This window comes from Entelurus aequoreus, linkage group LG18 (genome assembly GCF_033978785.1).
Source record: "Entelurus aequoreus isolate RoL-2023_Sb linkage group LG18, RoL_Eaeq_v1.1, whole genome shotgun sequence".
NCBI lineage: Eukaryota > Metazoa > Chordata > Actinopteri > Syngnathiformes > Syngnathidae > Entelurus > Entelurus aequoreus.
Genome location: NC_084748.1, coordinates 42,314,668 through 42,332,600, shown reverse-complemented (window position 1 = coordinate 42,332,600; position 17,933 = coordinate 42,314,668). Strand labels below are relative to the sequence as shown.

General features: G+C 37.8%; 1 protein-coding gene across 1 annotated transcript in view; it reads right to left on the bottom strand.

Annotated features, from left to right (window-relative positions):
• The window catches only part of LOC133634137 (sodium/potassium/calcium exchanger 3-like), an 83,840-nt gene extending 72,571 nt beyond the window's left edge, over nucleotides 1–11,269 (bottom strand). The window contains exon 1 of the mRNA XM_062027181.1: nucleotides 11,117–11,269. Within this exon, the coding sequence (XP_061883165.1) occupies nucleotides 11,117–11,258 (142 nt within the window). The 5' untranslated portion in view covers nucleotides 11,259–11,269. The remainder of the gene's footprint in view (nucleotides 1–11,116) is intronic.
• Between the last annotated feature and the right edge of the window lie 6,664 nt (nucleotides 11,270–17,933).

The window sequence follows — 17,933 nt, the reverse complement described above, 5'->3', positions numbered from 1 at the left end:
GGCTATAACTAAACTAGTCGGCGAAAAAGGTTCCACAAAAAGGAACAACCGAAAATCACTTCGAAAGGAGGAAAACACAAAAACAATAACAAACTATACTTGGCGCCGTATATTCTATGAAATGTATTATAAACAAAAAACACTCCAACAGGAGGGAGAAACCATGGCTGCGAAACTTCTACACTGTCTCTAATCTAAAAAAAAGGTTAACAAAAAATTGAGGAAAAGGAGGAACTGTAAGAAAAACTGAAAACTCACCACTTCGGCTGTAAAACTAAATAACACAAAATCACTCTGCTGAGGAGGAGAAAAAGAAAACTCAAAATACCAACGAAGGAATTCAGGATCAAGATATTCAAACACGAGACGAGGCAAGGCATGGACAGGGAGCTAGAGAGGCACGAATAAACGAGACCATCTGGCACAGAACTAAGGGAGGCGTGGGCTTATAAGACACATGAGGGTAATGGGGAACAGGTGGAAACAATCAGGGATCAGGGATGACGTCAGACTGATGACACAAAAGGAAGGGCGAGTGACCTGAAACGAGAGGAGTTACTTTCCAAACTAAAACATGCAATTCACAAGACAGAAGAAACCAAGACAACACATCCCTCACCGCGGTGTGACAGCAGCCGTGTGTGCAACTGTGTCAGTTTGCACGTACTTTTCAGAGGTGCAGAATAAAACGCAAAATAGTGCTTGGAAAACGGTGAGGAGTGTTGATGAATCACATTCCACATGCTGAATGGTATATTAGCATCTTCTCCTCTCCTCTCGCATACATTTTGCATATTAATGAAGACAGACGCTAAATGGATTGCACGCCTCATTCTGCTCACTTAACAGACACAATGCACTTTACACACGTTTAGTAGATCAGCTTTGCATATGCACGTGTTTTAGTACATGCACACCTTTAGTAAATCAGGCCCTATAGCTCATCCATGTAATAATGTCCTGCAATATGCATTTTCTTGCATTTGGATCATTACAGATGCATGAATGCGCTGCGGTGTTGTGATGGTCCACCGCCTCCCTGCACAGCGTGTCGTCAGTGTGCTTAAAATAGTTTCTGTTGTTTACAAAACCCAAAACCAGTGAAGTTGGCACGTTGTGTCATTCGTAAATAAAAAGAGAATACAATGATTTGCAAATCCTTTTCAACTTATATTAAATTGAATAGACTGCAAAGACAAGATATTTAATGTTCGAACACAGAAACTTATTTCTTTTTTTGCAAATAATCATTAACTTAGAATTTCATGGCAGCAACACATTGCAAAAAAGTTGGCACATGGGCATTTTTACCACTGTGTTACATGGCCTTTCCTTTTAACAACACTCAGTAAATGTTTGGGAACTGAGGAGACCAATTTTTGAAGCTTTTCAGGTGGAATTATTTCCCATTCTTGCTTGATGTGCCATAATGCGCCACACATTTTCAATGGGAGACAGGTCTGGACTACAGGCAGGCCAGTCTAGTACCCGCACTCTTTTACTATGAAGCCATGCTGTTGTAACACGTGGCTTGACATTGTCTTGCTAAAATAAGCAGGGGCGTCCATGATAACATTGCTTGGATGGCAACATATGTTGCTTCAAAACCTGTATGTACCTTTCAGCATTAATGGTGCCTTCACAGATGTGTAAGTTACCCATGCCTTGGGCACTAATACACCCCCATACCATCACACATGCTGGCGTTTGAACTTTGCGCCTATAATAGTCTGGATGGTTAATTTCCTCTTTGGTCCGGAGGACACAACCTCCACAGTTTCCAAAAACAATTTGAAATGTTTACTCGTCAGACCAGAGAACACTTTTCCACTTTGCATCAGTCCATCTTAAATGAGATCGGGCCCAGCAAAGCCGGCGGCGTTCCTGGGTGTTGTTGATAAATGGCTTTTGCTTTGAATAGTAGCGTTTTAACTTGCACTTACAGATATAGTATAGTGATGAACTGTAGTTACTGACAGTGGTTTTCTGAAGTGTTCCTGAGCCCATGTGGTGATATCCTTACACACTGATGTCGCTTTTTGATGCAGTGCCCCCTGAGGGATCGAAGGTCACGGGCATTCAATAATGGTTTTAGGCCTTTCTCCAGATCCTCTGAACCTTTTGATGATATTACGGAGCGTAGATGGTGAAATCCCTAAATTCCTTGCAAGAGCTCGTTGAGAAATGTTGTTCTTAAACTGTTCGACAATTTGCTCACGCATTTGTTCACAAAGTGGTGACCCTCGCCCCATCCTTGTTTGTGAATGACTGAGCATTTCGTGGAAGCTGCTTTTATACTCAATCATAGCACCCACCTGTTCCCAATTAGCTTGTTCACCTGTGGGATGTTCCAAATAAGTGTTTGGTGAGCATTCCTCAACTTTCGCAGTCTTTTTTGCCACTTGTGGCAGTTTTTTTTAAAGATGTTGCAGGTATAAAATTCCGAATGAGCTAATATTTGCAAAAAATAACAAACTTTTCCAGTTGGAACGTTAAATAGCTTGTCTTTGCAGTCTATTCAATTGAATATAAGTTGAAAATGATTTGCAAATCATTGTATTCTGTTTTTATTTACCATTTACACAACGTGCCAACTTCACTGGTTTTGTGTTTTGTACATATATACATTTTTATTTATTGTTGAATCCTCTTCATCAAAAAAGTGTTTTAGGTGATGGAAAATTCAAAATAGTGACGTCACTGTTAAAGCACGGGGATATGGCACCACGTTGTGGTTTGTTTACAAAGAAAATGAGACAAAGAATGAGTGGCATAAAATATGTCTTTCTCTGGCGCCGTTGAAGAAAGTTGTACATGTTAACAAACTACGGTGAGGTTAAGGACCGCCTTTTTCTGATCTTTTGGATATTTTAAGAGATTTTACCACAAGAGCACATAGCTCCCCTTTCTGTCATTAAAAAATAAATGATTTGTATTTGTACATATTGTTTTTTGCTCATGTATTGTTTTCGTCCATTAAAACTGCACACACCTGTGTCACTGTTAGTTATGCAAATTAGTTGACGTCTTCTACCCACCGTATTCCACATAAAAATTGCAGTCATGTGGGACTATTTCCCGTTTTATCAGTACACCGCGAATCGTTTGTATTTGTTTTATTGCCGTAATAATATTATTGGAAAATATCAAAATGATGTATTTACTGTATTGTCAATAACTCACACTAAACTGTGGTGCTTCTTCCCAGAGATGCGTAAACAATAAATGAGTTGAGATGAGTTTATTTGGAACATGCATGCATACAACATGATATATCCCAATTTCCAGTTTCTCTATTCAACATGTTCGAAAAGGAGTAGGAAGAAACAGAGCTTATTTAATCCTACCCCTTTTCCTTTACATAGCAGTTGCTAGCATAGACGTGTTATAAGTAGATGCAGCACCGAGCGCCTACTGCCGCTGACGAGACGCGGGGCCGCCATCTTGGAGTGGTGATCCGCTCCACTCGGTGCAATTCATTTTGCAGGGGCAATGAACTGTCAGGCGCATTTAATTCATCTTACCTCACTGAATACCACTGATTTTCACGCTCTTTTTTTGTCATACGTGTAGCTATGATAAAGGACACATGTTTTATTATTCATAGTTTGCTTAACAGTAATAGAATATTCTTATATGCTATAAATGAGCAGACGTCCGAGATAAAAACTGGGAATATAATCCCAGAGAAGGGGGAAAAAAACGGTCAGCTATTTTTAAATTCAAGAAACAATATGATTAGGTTACTACTGTTCAAAAGTTTGGGGTCACCCAAACAATTTTGTGGAATAGCCTTCATTTCTAAGAACAAGAATAGACTGTCAAGTTTCAGATGAAAGTTCTCTTATTCTGGCCATTTTGAGCGTTTAATTGACCCCACATATGTGATGCTCCAGAAACTCAATCTGCTCAAAGGAAGGTCAGTTTTGTAGCTTCTGTAACGAGCTAAACTGTTTTCAGATGTGTGAACATGATTGCACAAGGGTTTTCTAATCATCAATTAGCCTTCTGAGCCAATGAGCAAACACATTGTACCATTAGAACACTGGAGTGATGGTTGCTGGAAATGGGCCTCTATACACCTATGTAGATATTGCACCAAAAACCAGACATTTGCAGCTAGAATAGTCATTTACCACATTAGCAATGTATAGAGTGTATTTCTTTAAAGTTAAGACTAGTTTAAAGTTATTTTTATTGAAAAGTACAGTGCTTTTCCTTCAAAAATAAGGACATTCCAATGTGACCCCAAACTTTTGAACGGTAGTGTATACATGTGTATATCCTACATAAACAATGTTTGAATACATTAGATATCTACAGTATATATCTTAGGGACCTATAGACTGTATATCTGTTGCTGCAGCAGCAGAGAGTTTATTCTGTCTTGACACTTTGTATTGATATTTTGTATTACATTCTTCCCTTAAATGATCATGTTTACAGTAATTGTTTTATATGTATTTTTTATGTATGTTGCTTTGGATAAAAGCATCTGCCAAATACTTAAAAAGAAACCACACCCCCTGAAAGTCTTTATATCAGCTAAAACCACCAATCTGTTTCACTGGATTCAGAATAAAACCAAATTATGTTTTACAATCTTTATCTTCATCATTTATTTTAACTTTATGTTATTCAAGTATGACATTTTTAAATGTAATTAATTTCACTGACAAGCAATTCTATTATGGTCATACTCTTGTTTGCTAGCGGCTACAATTTCAGTACTATTGAAGATATTTGCTCCTTCTCAACTATGTGGTAATATTCTTTTCACAAAATACAACCAATAGTACGTTAATGTTAAATCTTACTTGTGAAAAGTAATCCCCCGATTCCTATTTTCAACAGTCCGCTCATTTGAGCAGGAAAACGCTGAACACCAGCCTTGCATCTTTGTTTTCTACCTGTCAACTGTCAGTTTAGGCTGCTCGCCGGCTCCTCATCACCACTTCAAGATGGCGGCCCAATTTCTCGTGTCACAGCAGCCAATGCTGCGTCTACTTATAAGATGTTTATGGTTGCTAACACTTTTGTTCACTTCCTGTTCTCAATGTATTCACAATATACTCCATAAGTAATAACAATAACAATAACAATAAATAAATAAATAAATAAATAAATAATACTTGGTGAAGTACGTTATATTTCATATAGTGGGATGAGTAAGATTATCTAGAAAATGAATGGATGGATGAGATAAATTCAGAATGTTTATCATGGTTCTTCTTCTTTGTACTTTGTAAACACTTTAAATTTGAAGAGTTTCTTGAAGTGGATCATATTAGTACATTGTTTGATTGCTTTGCTTAATCCATTACATAATTTAATTCCACATACTGATATACTGAAGGTCTTAAGTGTTGTACGTGCGTACAAATGTTTTAAATTACATTTTTCTGTAAGATTATATTTCTCCTCTTTTTTTGAAAATAATTGTTGTATATTCTTGGGTAGCAGGTTATAGTTTGCTTTGTGTATAATTTTAGCTGTTTGCAAATTCACTATGTCTTGGAATTTCAGTATCTTTGATTCAATAAATAAAGGGTTTGTATGTTCTCTAAATCCAACATTATGTATTATTCTAACTGATCTTTTTTGTAACACGGTTAATGAATGAAGTGTACTTTTGCAGTTATTTCCCCATATTTCTACACAATAACTCAGATATGGTAACACTAGCGAGCAGTTGAGAATATGAAGTGATTTTTGGTCGAGAACATGTTTTGCTTTATTCATTATTGACGTGTTTCTTGCTACTTTATGTTGTATATTTTTTACGTGAGATTTCCAGTTCAATTTATCATCAATCATTATACCTAGAAATTTGGTTTAATTTACTCTTTCAATTTCTATTCCGTCTGTTTGTATTTGTGTTTGACTTTCTCTTCTACTGTTACCAAATAGCATTATTTTAGTCTTACTGAGATTGAAGGATAGTCTGTTTTTGTCAAACCATCTTTTTAATGTGTTCATTTCTTCTGTTATTATTTGTATTAGCTTCTGTGTGTTCTCTCCTGAGCAAAACGCTGTTGTATCATCCGCAAATAATACTAACTTTAAATATTTTGTAACTTTACAAATGTCATTTATATAGAGATTGAACAATTTTGGTCCCAGTATTGATCCCTGAGGTACACCACAGGATATATTTAGCGTTGTAGACGTGTGTTCGCCTGGCTTCACGTATTGTTTCCTGTTGGTTAACTAATGAGCAAACAAGCATCGCTGGCTTTTATATCGCCGTATTTTGTGCTATTAATGGTCAAAAATTAGAATTGATGCATTTTGTACATTGAATATTCGAAAAAACCAAACTAATTAGTTAGGTGATACAGCGTTGGCGTTAACACACTTTTTGTGTCTTTTTACGCATTGAAATCAGAAAGGACGCGAAATCCCGGAAGTCCACACGTCTCCTGACGCACGTTTTTTTTATCTATTAATTTTTACCGATCATCGCTTTCCGCCGACGTTTTGTTTACCATGTTTTCCAAAGTTGAGCTTACCCACCTCAATACTTTTGATACAGCGGTAGGAGTGAAAATGGCCTTAAATTTAAGATTAGGTACCGTATTTTTCGGATTATAAGTCGCAGTTTTTTTCATAGTTTGGCCGGGGGTGTGACTTATACTCAGGAGCAACTTATGTGTGAAATTATTAACAAATTACCGTAAAATATCAAATAATATTATTTAGCTCATTCACGTAAGAGACTAGACGTATAAGATTTCATGGGATTTAACGATTAGGAGTGACAGATTGTTTGGTAAACGTATAGCATGTTCTATATGTTATAGTTATTTGAATGACTCTTACCATAATATGTTACGTTAACATACCAGGCACGTTCTCAGTTGGTTATTTATGCCTCATATAACGTACACTTATTCAGCCTGTTGTTCACTATTCTTTATTTATTTTAAATTGCCTTTCAAATGTCTATTCTTGGTGTTGGGTTTTATCAAATACATTTCCCCAAAAAATGCGACTTATACTCCAGTGCGGCTTATATATGTTTTTTCCCTTCTTTGTTATGCATTTTCGGGCGGTGCGACTTATACTAAATTCGGTATATTCATAGCCAATTTTAAGGAACATTTTGATTTAGGATATCCCATGTACAAATATATAAAGGGCATTCTTATTCAACAGCCATACATGTCACTCTAAGGGTGGACGTATAAACAACGCCAACACTGTCATAAACATGTGCCATGTTGTGAAACCATACTAAACAACGATGACAAACACATTTCGGGAGAATATTTGCACCGCAACACAACATAAACACAGGGGTCGCTGGAGCCTATCTCAGCTGCACAATAGAACAAATACCCAGAATTCCATGCAGTACCAACTCTTCCGGGACACTACACTATTTTATTTGGTACATGGTGTAATTATAAGTGTGACCAGTAGATGGCAGTCAAACATAAGAGATAAGTCTCAAGTAAACAACGCCAACATTTTAAAAATGTCCCATTGAAAATATAGAACATGACACAAAATTATATCAAAATGTTTTAGTAGTAAATATTTTAGTGCCATTTCAAATTAAAGTAGTGTAAAGTTCTTACTTATATCTGTCAGTAAACTCGCCATGAAAGCGCTAAAACATACCGGCGTGGTGAGTTTACATTATTCACGTTTATGACAACCTTTTTCCAAAACACAATATAGAATGTGAGATATAACAGGATAATGCATACATGTATCATTTGTTTTCAAAACGCTTACTCAACAGTTATACATGTCACATTAAAGGCCTACTGAAATTATTTTTTTTATTTAAACGGGAATAGCAGATCCATTCTATGTGTCATACTTGATCATTTCGCGATATTGCCATATTTTTGCTGAAAGGATTTAGAAGAGAAAATCGACGATAAAGTTCGCAACTTTTGCTCGCTGATAAAAAAAGCCTTGCCTGTACCGGAAGTAGCGTGACGTCACAGGAGGTAATATTCCTCACAATTTTCCTTTGTTTACAATGGAGCGAGAGAGATTTGGAGCGACAAAGCGACGATTACCCCATTAATTTGAGCGAGTAAGAAAGATTTGTGGATGAGGAACGTTAGAGTGAAGAACTAGAGGCAGTGCAGGACGCATCATTTTTCGCTCTGACCGTAACTTAGGTACAAGCTAGCTCATTGGATTCCACACTCTCTCCTTTTTCTATTGTGGATCACGGATTTGTATTTTAAACCACCTCGGATACTATATCCTCTTGAAAATGAGAGTCGAGCACACGAAATGGACATTCAAAGTGACTTTTATCTCCATGACAATACATCGGTGACACACTTAGCTACTGAGCTAACGTGATAGCATCGTTCTCAAATGCAGATAGAAACAAAATAAATAAACCCCTGACTGGAAGGATAGACAGAAGACCAACAATACTATTAAACCATGGACATGTAACTACACGGTTAATAATTCTCAGCCTGATAAAGCTTAACAATGCTGTTGCTAACGACGCTAAGGCTAATTTAGCAACTTAGCAACCGGACCTCACAGAGCTATGATAAAAACATTAGCGCTCCACCTACGCCAGCCAGCCCTCATCTGCCCATCAACAGCCGTGCTCACCTGCGTTCCAGCGATCGACGGCGCGACGAAGGACTTCATCCGTGGGTTTGGCGGCTAGCATCGGCTAGGCGTCTGCTAAGTAAGTAGTCCTTGTTGTGTTGCTACAGCCAGCCGCTAATACACCGATCGATCCCACCTACAACGTACTTCTTTGCAGCCTCCATTATTCATTAAACAAATTGCAAAAGATTCACCAACACAGATGTCCAGAATACTGTGGAATTATAAAATGAAAACAGAGCTTGTTGTATAGGATTCTCCGGGCTCCGAATACTTCCCTTGTCCTCGTGAAGTCACACGCATACGTCAGCATAATAAAACGTTTTTAACCGGAAGTGTGGCGGGAAATTTAAAATGTCACTTTATAAGTTAACCCGGCCGTATTGGCATGTGTTGCAATGTTAAGATTTCATCATTGATATATAAACTATCAGACTGCGTGGTCGGTAGTAGTGGCTTTCAGTAGGCCTTTAAGGGCGGCCGTATAAACAACGCCAACACTGTCATAACATGTGCCGTGTTGTGAAACCATACTAAACAACAATGACAAACACATTTCGGGAGAATATTTGCACTGCAACACAACATAACAAATACCCAGAATTCCCTGCAGTACCAACTCTTCCGAGACTCCACACTATTTTATTTGGTACAGGGTGTAATTATAAGTGTGACCAGTAGATGGCAGTCAAACATAAGAGATAAGTCTCAAGTAAACAACGCCAACATTTTAAATATGTCCCATTGAAAATATAGAACATGACACACAAAATATATCAAAATGTTTTAGTAGTAACTATATTAGTGCCATTTTTAATATAAAGTAGTGTAAAGTTCTTACTTATATCTGTCAATAAACTCGCCATGAAAGCGCTAAAACATACCGGCGTGGTGAGTTTATATTATTCACATTTATGACAACCTTTTTCTAACACAATATAGAATGTAAGACACAAGGATAATACATACATTTATCATTTGTTTTCAAAACGCTTACTCAACAGCCATACATGTCACACTAAGGGTGGCCGTATAAACAACGCCAACACTGTCATGTTGTGAAATCATATTAAAGAACAATGACAAACACATTTCGGGATACTATTTGCACCGCAACACAACATAAACACAACAGAACAAATACCAAGAATTCCCCGCAGTACCAACTCTTCCGAGACGCTACACTATTTTATTTGGTACAGGGTGTAATCCCGAGGCCTGGGAACGCCTCGGGATCCCCCGGGAAGAGCTGGACGAAGTGGCTGGGGAGAGGGAAGTCTGGGCTTCCCTGCTTAGGCTGCTGCCCCCGCGACCCGACCTCGGTTAAGCGGAAGAAGATGGATGGATGGATGGGTGTGATTATAAGTGTGACCAGTAGATGGCAGTCAAACATAAGAGATAAGTCTCAAGTAAACAACGCCAACATTTTAAAAATGTCCCATTGAAAATATAGAACATGACACACAAAAATATATCAAAATGTTTTAGTAGTAAATATTTTAGTGCCATTTCTAATATAAAGTAGTGTAAAGTTCTTACTTATATCTGTCAATAAACTCGCCATGAAAGCGCTAAAACATACCGGCGTGGTGAGTTCACATTATTCACGTTTATGACAACCTTTTGTCCGAAACACAATATAGAATGTGAGATATAACAGGATTATGTGTGCATTTATCATTTGTTTTCAAAACGCTTACTCAACAGCCATACATGTCACACTAAGAGCGGCCGTATAAACAACGCCAACACTGTCATAAACATGTGCCATGTAGTGAAACCATACTAAACAACAATGACAAACACATTTCGGGAGAATATTTGCACCGCAACACAACAGAACAAATACCCAGAATTCCCTGCAGTACCAACTCTTCCGGGACGCTACACTATTTAATTTGGTACAGGGTGTAATTATACGTGTGACCAGTAGATGGCAGTCAAACATAAGAGATAAGTCTCAAGTAAACAACGCCAACATTTTAAAAATGTCCCATTGAAAATATAGAACATGACACACAAAAATATATCAAAATGTTTTAGTAGTAAATATTTTAGTGCCATTTCTAATATAAAGTAGTGTAAAGTTCTTACTTATATCTGTCAATATATTAACTCGCCATGAAAGCGCTAAAACATACCGGCGTGGTGAGTTTACATTATTCACGTTTATGACAACCTTTTGTCCGAAACCCAATATAGAATGTGAGATATAACAGGATAATGTGTACATGTATCATTTGTTTTCAAAAAAGTGGGACCCCAAAAATTTCCCGTGGGACCCCATTTTTATGACTTAATGGGGTCCCTGGCACCCCATTTTGAAGATTCCAAGCGCCAACACTGTGTTAATAAAAAAGCTAATTAGTGTAGCAACGTATACAATATCACATAACTAGTGAACGAACATGTTGAGGGCCAATAAAAAAAAATGACCACAGGACTTTACAATAAACGCTATATCATTTAAACACACAAAATTAATTGATTTAAAATAGTACCTAAACCGAAAGCTTACCGGAATCTTCTACCAGGAAGGAAAGTCCCTTGACGATAAGAAGCATACCGGCGAACAAACATATTTGTACTACTAACAACTCCTTCCGCCTTTTCCTCCTCGCTATCGCCTTCTTCTGGTTCGCCTGCGCCGGCACACTCATCTCCTCGTCCCCGGCTGACACCTCCATCGTGTCTCGGCGCTCTGGTGGTCGCTGTGGTGTGGTCTGAGGAGGAGGGATGGGTCGTTGGCGGACGATCAAAATTTTAGACACGGCTCTGTGACGTCACGGGGCATTTTTTGTTTTCCAGTTGAAAACGCACGCGATAAAACATTCTTTAAAAAAGGCCTAACAATGTGAATATACATTTAAAACAAATATGTTATTATTAAGTATATTAGAGATGTCCGATATTATCGGCCGATAAATGCTTTAAAAATGTAATATCAGAAATGATCGGTATTGTTTTTTTTTAATCTGTATCGTTTTTTGAATTTTTTTATTAAATCGACATAAAAAACACAAGATACATTTACAATTAGTGCACCAACCCAAAAAACCTCCCTCCCCCATTTACACCCATTCACACAAAAGGGTTGTTTCTTTCTGTTATTAATATTCTGGTTCCTACATTATATATCAATATATATCAATACAGTCTGCAAGGGATACAGTCCGTAAGCACACATGATTGTGCGTGCTGCTGGTCCACTAATAGTACTAACCTTTAACAGTTAATTTTACTCATTTTCATTCATTACTAGTTTCTATGTAACTGTTTTTATATTGTTTTACTTTCTTTTTTATTCAATAAAATGTTTTTAGGTTATTTATCTTATTTTATTGTATTTATTTATTTAAAAAGGACCTTATCTTCCTCATACCTGGTTGTCCAAAATAGGCATAATAATGTGTTAATTCCACGACTGTATATATCGGTATCAGTTGATATCGGTATCGGTAATTAAGAGTTGGCCAATATCGGATATCGGCAAAAAAAACGGACATCCCTAAAGTATATTATTAACACCCATTTTTTCTTACATAATATCCTTTTGTCTTATTTGTTGAGATTTTTTTTAATAGAAATTTCTCTATTATTTTAGTCACTCTTATTTTAATAAACAAGGAAATCTAGCAAAAAATTAAAAAAATAGAAAACGCACTCGATGGATTAGTACGTGCGGACACAAGTGATGGAGATTTAGACTCTTTCAGGGGATTCGGTTCTTTTTGCTCGGCTCTTTTCAGCTGAAAAACGGCTCAGGCTGTTGTTGCGTCTTAAATTGATGCACTACAAAAATATGCGTAAAACACATTTCTAATATACAAAAATATAAATGTGTATTATGTTCATGAAAAATATTGCCACGGAAAACGAATGATGAAATTCAAAAAACATAAAAAGGTCCACGTGGATTTTTAGGTACTATTTACATAGAAAAAAAACACATTGTCAAGAAATCCGTAAATCGAAAATGAAATGTATTGTGTAAAAGTAATTGGAACACAATCGTGTTACTCACCTTTCCAGCATGTGGTCTTCAATTAGGTACATTTCCTAGTCCTACTGTAGTCATGTAAATGTGTAACCCTCACTTCCCACTTTTTCTGAACGTAAACACATTCTGAACTGTACATTTTTACTAATTACATGAATTGTTTATGTAAAACGAGTGAAAAGACATCGGATATCCGATTAAAGAGTCGTCTTTAAGAGCTGGATCGTTCACAAATAACCCATCACCAGTCAATATTTTAGTTTTTTTAATTTTAGAAATCTGTTTGAAATGGGTCATATTACATTTAAAACACTTCCTTGTGGTCTAGATAACATGTAATGGTCAACATTTAGCATAATTCCTCCTCCTCCCTCTAGCAACCAGCCGCATGCGGCTCTTTAGCTCCGACCTAGTGGCTTCCTGGAGTTTAAAAAAAATGCATACAAATTTTTGTTTTAATATGGTTTCTTTAGATTAGAAGTACAAACTTGACACAAACCTTCCTAACTGTTAGAAAATCCCACTGTTTATTTTAAACATGCTTCACTGATGAAAGTAATTGGCGAGCGCCGTTTTTTTCCCCTAATTTCAGCGGCCCTTGAACTCGTCGTAGTTTGAGTACAAGTACAACTTTCTACGACACTGCCACAGAAAGATGTGTTTTATGCCACTCCTTTGTCTCATTTTGTCCACCAAAATTTTTATGCTGTGCATTACACCACGTTTGTATAGGTATATTTGAGCTCATTTAATTTCCTTTACTCATGTCCTCGGTGTATTTAATTTATATTTGCATGTCTCAAGACACATTATCTGTATGTAATATTGGCTGCATTTCTGATAGTTGTTTGTGTGCCATGTTGTTCCAGACCACAGCAAATGTTACCCAACTTGCAAAGATTGTAATAAATCCACTAGAAGAAAATAGCCTGCCATTTCCTTTATCTTGGACACACACATCTATACCTTTGGCCATTCTGAGCCAGGAGTTATCTCACCCTCTGAGAAGCCTCTGTTTTACTAATGTTTTCCAATGTTGTAAATATGTGTAGAATACTGTCAACGAAGATTTGTGTCAGCCTGTGACACACATAGTCATTGTGATAGTAGGCTAATATAGACGCTTACGTCATGTGTTGCCTTCATTATAACACTTTTATAACGCTTTTATTTGTTGGAGGCTCCAGAAAGATGTTTTTTTTTATTTTTGCTCCAATATGGCTCTTTCAACATTTTGGGTTGCCGACCCCTGCTCTAGGCCAAGCCCCTTTTGACTGTGTGTCCAGCCATGTTGTAGATTTTAACACTTCTATGTCAAGTCTACTGACAAACACAAGTTAGAAATATACGCTACTTTTTTTTTGTGGAAATGGCAACAGCACAGGATTGTTGCATGCATGAATGAGCCAGTCTGCCCCACCACAAAAAGATAGAAGAACTTATTGACTAAAACTGAATAAAATGGCAGACTTGCGCAAAGCTCTTGGGGTAAACCTCTGCCATATATGGAGATACACTACCGTTCAAAAGTTTGGGGTCACCCAAACAATTTTGTGGAATAGCCTTCATTTCTAAGAACAAGAATAGACTGTGGAGTTTCAGATGAAAGTTCTCTTTTTCTGGCCATTTTGAGCGTTTAATTGACCCCACAAAAGTGATGCTCCAGAAACTCAATCTGCTCAAAGGAAGGTCAGTTTTGTAGCTTCTGTAACGAGCTAAACTGTTTTCAGATGTGTGAACATGATTGCACAAGGGTTTTCTAATCATCAATTAGCCTTCTGAGCCAATAAGCTAACACATTGTACCATCAGAACACTGGAGTGATAGTTGCTGGAAATGGGCCTCTATACACCTATGTAGATATTGCACCAAAAACCAGACATTTGCAGCTAGAATAGTCATTTACCACATTAGCAATGTATAGAGTGTATTTCTTTAAAGTTAAGACTAGTTTAAAGTTATTTTCATTGAAAAGTACAGTGCTTTTCCTTAAAAAATAAGGACATTTCAGTGTGACCCCAAACTTTTGAACGGTAGTGTATATACGTCACTGAAGGCTCAAATTCCAAACAGCTAGTTTGGAGCAAGTTTGGAAGAAGGCAGAATTGTTACTTAAATATCTCCGCCACATCTCCAATGGTTTGGTCTAACATCACATGGACGAAGATAAGACCTTCTGGAGGAAAGTTCTGTGGTCAGATGAAACAAAAATTGAGCTGTTTGGCCACAATACTTAGCAATATGTTTGGAGGAGAACAAAAGAGGCCTTTAATCCCAGGAACACCACTCCTACCGTCAAGCATGGTGGTGGTAGTATTATGCTCTGGGCCTGTGTTGCCGCAAATGGAACTGGTGCTTTACAGAGAGTAAATGGGACAATGAAAAAGGAGGATTACCTCCAAATTCTTCAGGACAACCTAAAATCATCAGCCCCGAGGTTGGGTCTTGGGCGCAGTTGGGTGTTCCAACACGATAATGACACCAAACACATGTCGAAAGTGGTAAAGGAATGGCTAAATCAGGCTAGAATTAAGGTTTTAGAATGGCCTTACCAGAAGTCCTGACTTAAATGTGTGGACAATGCTGAAGAAACAAGTCCATGTCAGAAAACCAACACATTTAGCTGAACTGCACCAATTTTGTCAAGAGGAGTGGTCAAAAATTCAAGCAGAAGCTTGTGGGTGGCTACCAAAAGTGCCTTATTGCAGTGAAACTTGCCAAGGGACATGTAAGCAAATATTAACATTGCTGTATGTATACTTTTGACCCAGCACATTTGCTCACATTTTCAGTAGACCCATAATAAATTCATAAAAGAACCAAACTTCATGAATGTTTTTTGTGACCAACAAGTATGTGCTCCAATCACTGCGCTGGAGCAGTAGGCGGGGTATACCCTGGACAAGTCGCCACCTCATATGTTAATTAATTTTATTTGGGATTGCAATGTGGGGAAAATCTGCCGTTCAAATTTAGAGGGTAAAAAAAAAAAGCCCAGCAAACTACCAGAGATACACTATATTGCCAAAAGTGTTTGGCCACCCATCCAAATGATCAGAATCAGGTGTCCTAATCACTTGGCCCGGCCACAGGTGTATACAATCAAGCACTTAGGCATGGAGACTGTTTCTACAAACATTTGTGAAAGAATGGGCCGCTCTCAGTGATTTCCAGCGTGGAACTGTCATAGGATGCCACCTGTGCAACAAATCCAGTCGTGAAATTTTCTCGCTGCTAAATATTCCAAAGTCAACTGTCGGCTTTAATAGAAGAAAATGGAAGAGTTTGGGGAACAACAGCAACTCAGCTACAAAGTGGTAGGCCACGTAAACTGACAGAGAGGGGTCAGCGGATGCTAAAGCGCACAGTGTGAAGACTTTCTGCACAGTCAGTTGCTACAGAGCTCCAAACTTCAAGTGACCTTCCAATTAGCCCACGTACAGTACGCAGAGAGCTTCATGGAACGGGTTTCCATGGCCGAGCAGCTTTCTAAACCAGGGGTCACCAACGCGGTGCCCGCGGGCACCAGGTAGCCCGTAAGGACCAGATGAGTAGCCCGCTGGCCTGTTCTAAAAAAAGCTCAAATAGCAGCCTCTATTTTTTAAATTGTATTTATTTACTAGCAAGCTGGTCTAGCTTTGCCCGACATTTTTAATTCTAAGAGAGACAAAACTCAAATAGAATTTGAAAATCTAAGAAAATATTTTAAAGACTTGGTCTTCACCTGTTTAAATAAATTCATTAATTTTTTTACTTTGCTTCTTATAACTTTCAGAAAGACAATTTTAGAGAAAAAATACAACCTTAAAAATGATTTTAGGATTTTTAAACACATATACCTTTTTAGCTTTTAAATTCCTTCCTCTTCTTTCCTGACAATGTAAATCAATGTTCAAGTAACTTTTTTTTAAATTATTGTAAAGAATAATAAACACATTTTAATTTAATATCATCATTTTAGCTTCTGTTTTTTCGACGAAGAATATTTGTGAAATATTTCTTCAAACTTGTTATGATTAAAATTCAAAAAAATTATTCTGGCAAATCTAGAAAATCTGTAGAATCAAATTTAAATCTTCTTTCAAAGTCTTTTGAATTTCTTTTTAAAAAAAAAATTCTGGAAAATCTAGAAATAATGATTTGTCTAGCTTGGTCCAATTTGTTATATATTCTAACAAAGTGTAGATTGGATTTTAACCTATTTAAAACATGTCATGAAAATTCTAAAATTAATCTTAATCAGGAAAAAATACTAATGATCTTCCATAAATTATTTTTTTTATTTTTTAAAAAAGATTCGAATTAGCTAGTTTTTTTCTTCTTCTTTTTCGGTTGAATTTTGAATTTTAAAGAGTCGAAATTGAAGATAAACTATGTTTCAAAATGTAATTGTCATTTTTTTCGTGTTTTCTCCTCTTTTAAACCGTTCAATTAAGTGTAAATATCATTAATTATTAATAATAACATAGAGTGAAGGTAAATTGAGCAAATTGGCTATTTCTGGCAATTTATTTATGTGTGTGTCAAACTGGTAGCCCTTCGCATTAATCAGTACCCAAGAAGTAGCTCTTCGTTTCAAAAAGGTTGGTGACCCCTGTTCTAAACCATACATCACCAAGTCCAATGCAAAGTGTCGGATGCAGTGGTGTAAAACACGTCGCCACTGGACTCTAGAGCAGAGGAGACGCCTTCTCTGGAGTGATAAATCACGCTTTTCCATCTGGGAATCTGATGGACGAGTCTGGGTTTGGAGGTTGCCAGGAGAACGCTACATTTCGGACTGCATTGTGCCGAGTGTGAAATTTGGTGGAAGAGGATTTATGGTGTGGGGTTGTGTTTCAAAAGTTGGGTTGGCCCCTTAGTTCCAGTGAAAGGAACACACCCCGCAACCCTCTCCATCAAAGAAGAGGATGTACGCCGGCAGTTCTTGAAGCTGAATACGCAGAAGGCCCCCGGGCCGGATGGTGTCTCCCCCTCCACTCTCAGACACTGTGCGGACCAGCTGGCTCCTGTCTTCACTGACATTTTTAACACCTCTCTGGAGCTATGCCGCGTGCCGTCCTGCTTTAAGACCTCTACCATTGTCCCTGTCCCCAAGAAAGCACGGATCACAGGACTAAATGACTACAGGCCGGTCGCGCTGACGTCTGTGGTCATGAAGTCCTTTGAGCAATTGGTCCTGCCCCACCTCAAGGACATCACCGCCCCCCTCCTGGACCCACTGCAGTTCGCCTACAGAGCCAACAGGTCTGTGGATGATGCAGTGAACCTGGCCCTCCACTTCATCCTGGGGCATCTGGACTCCCCAGGAACCTACGCTAGGATCCTGTTTGTG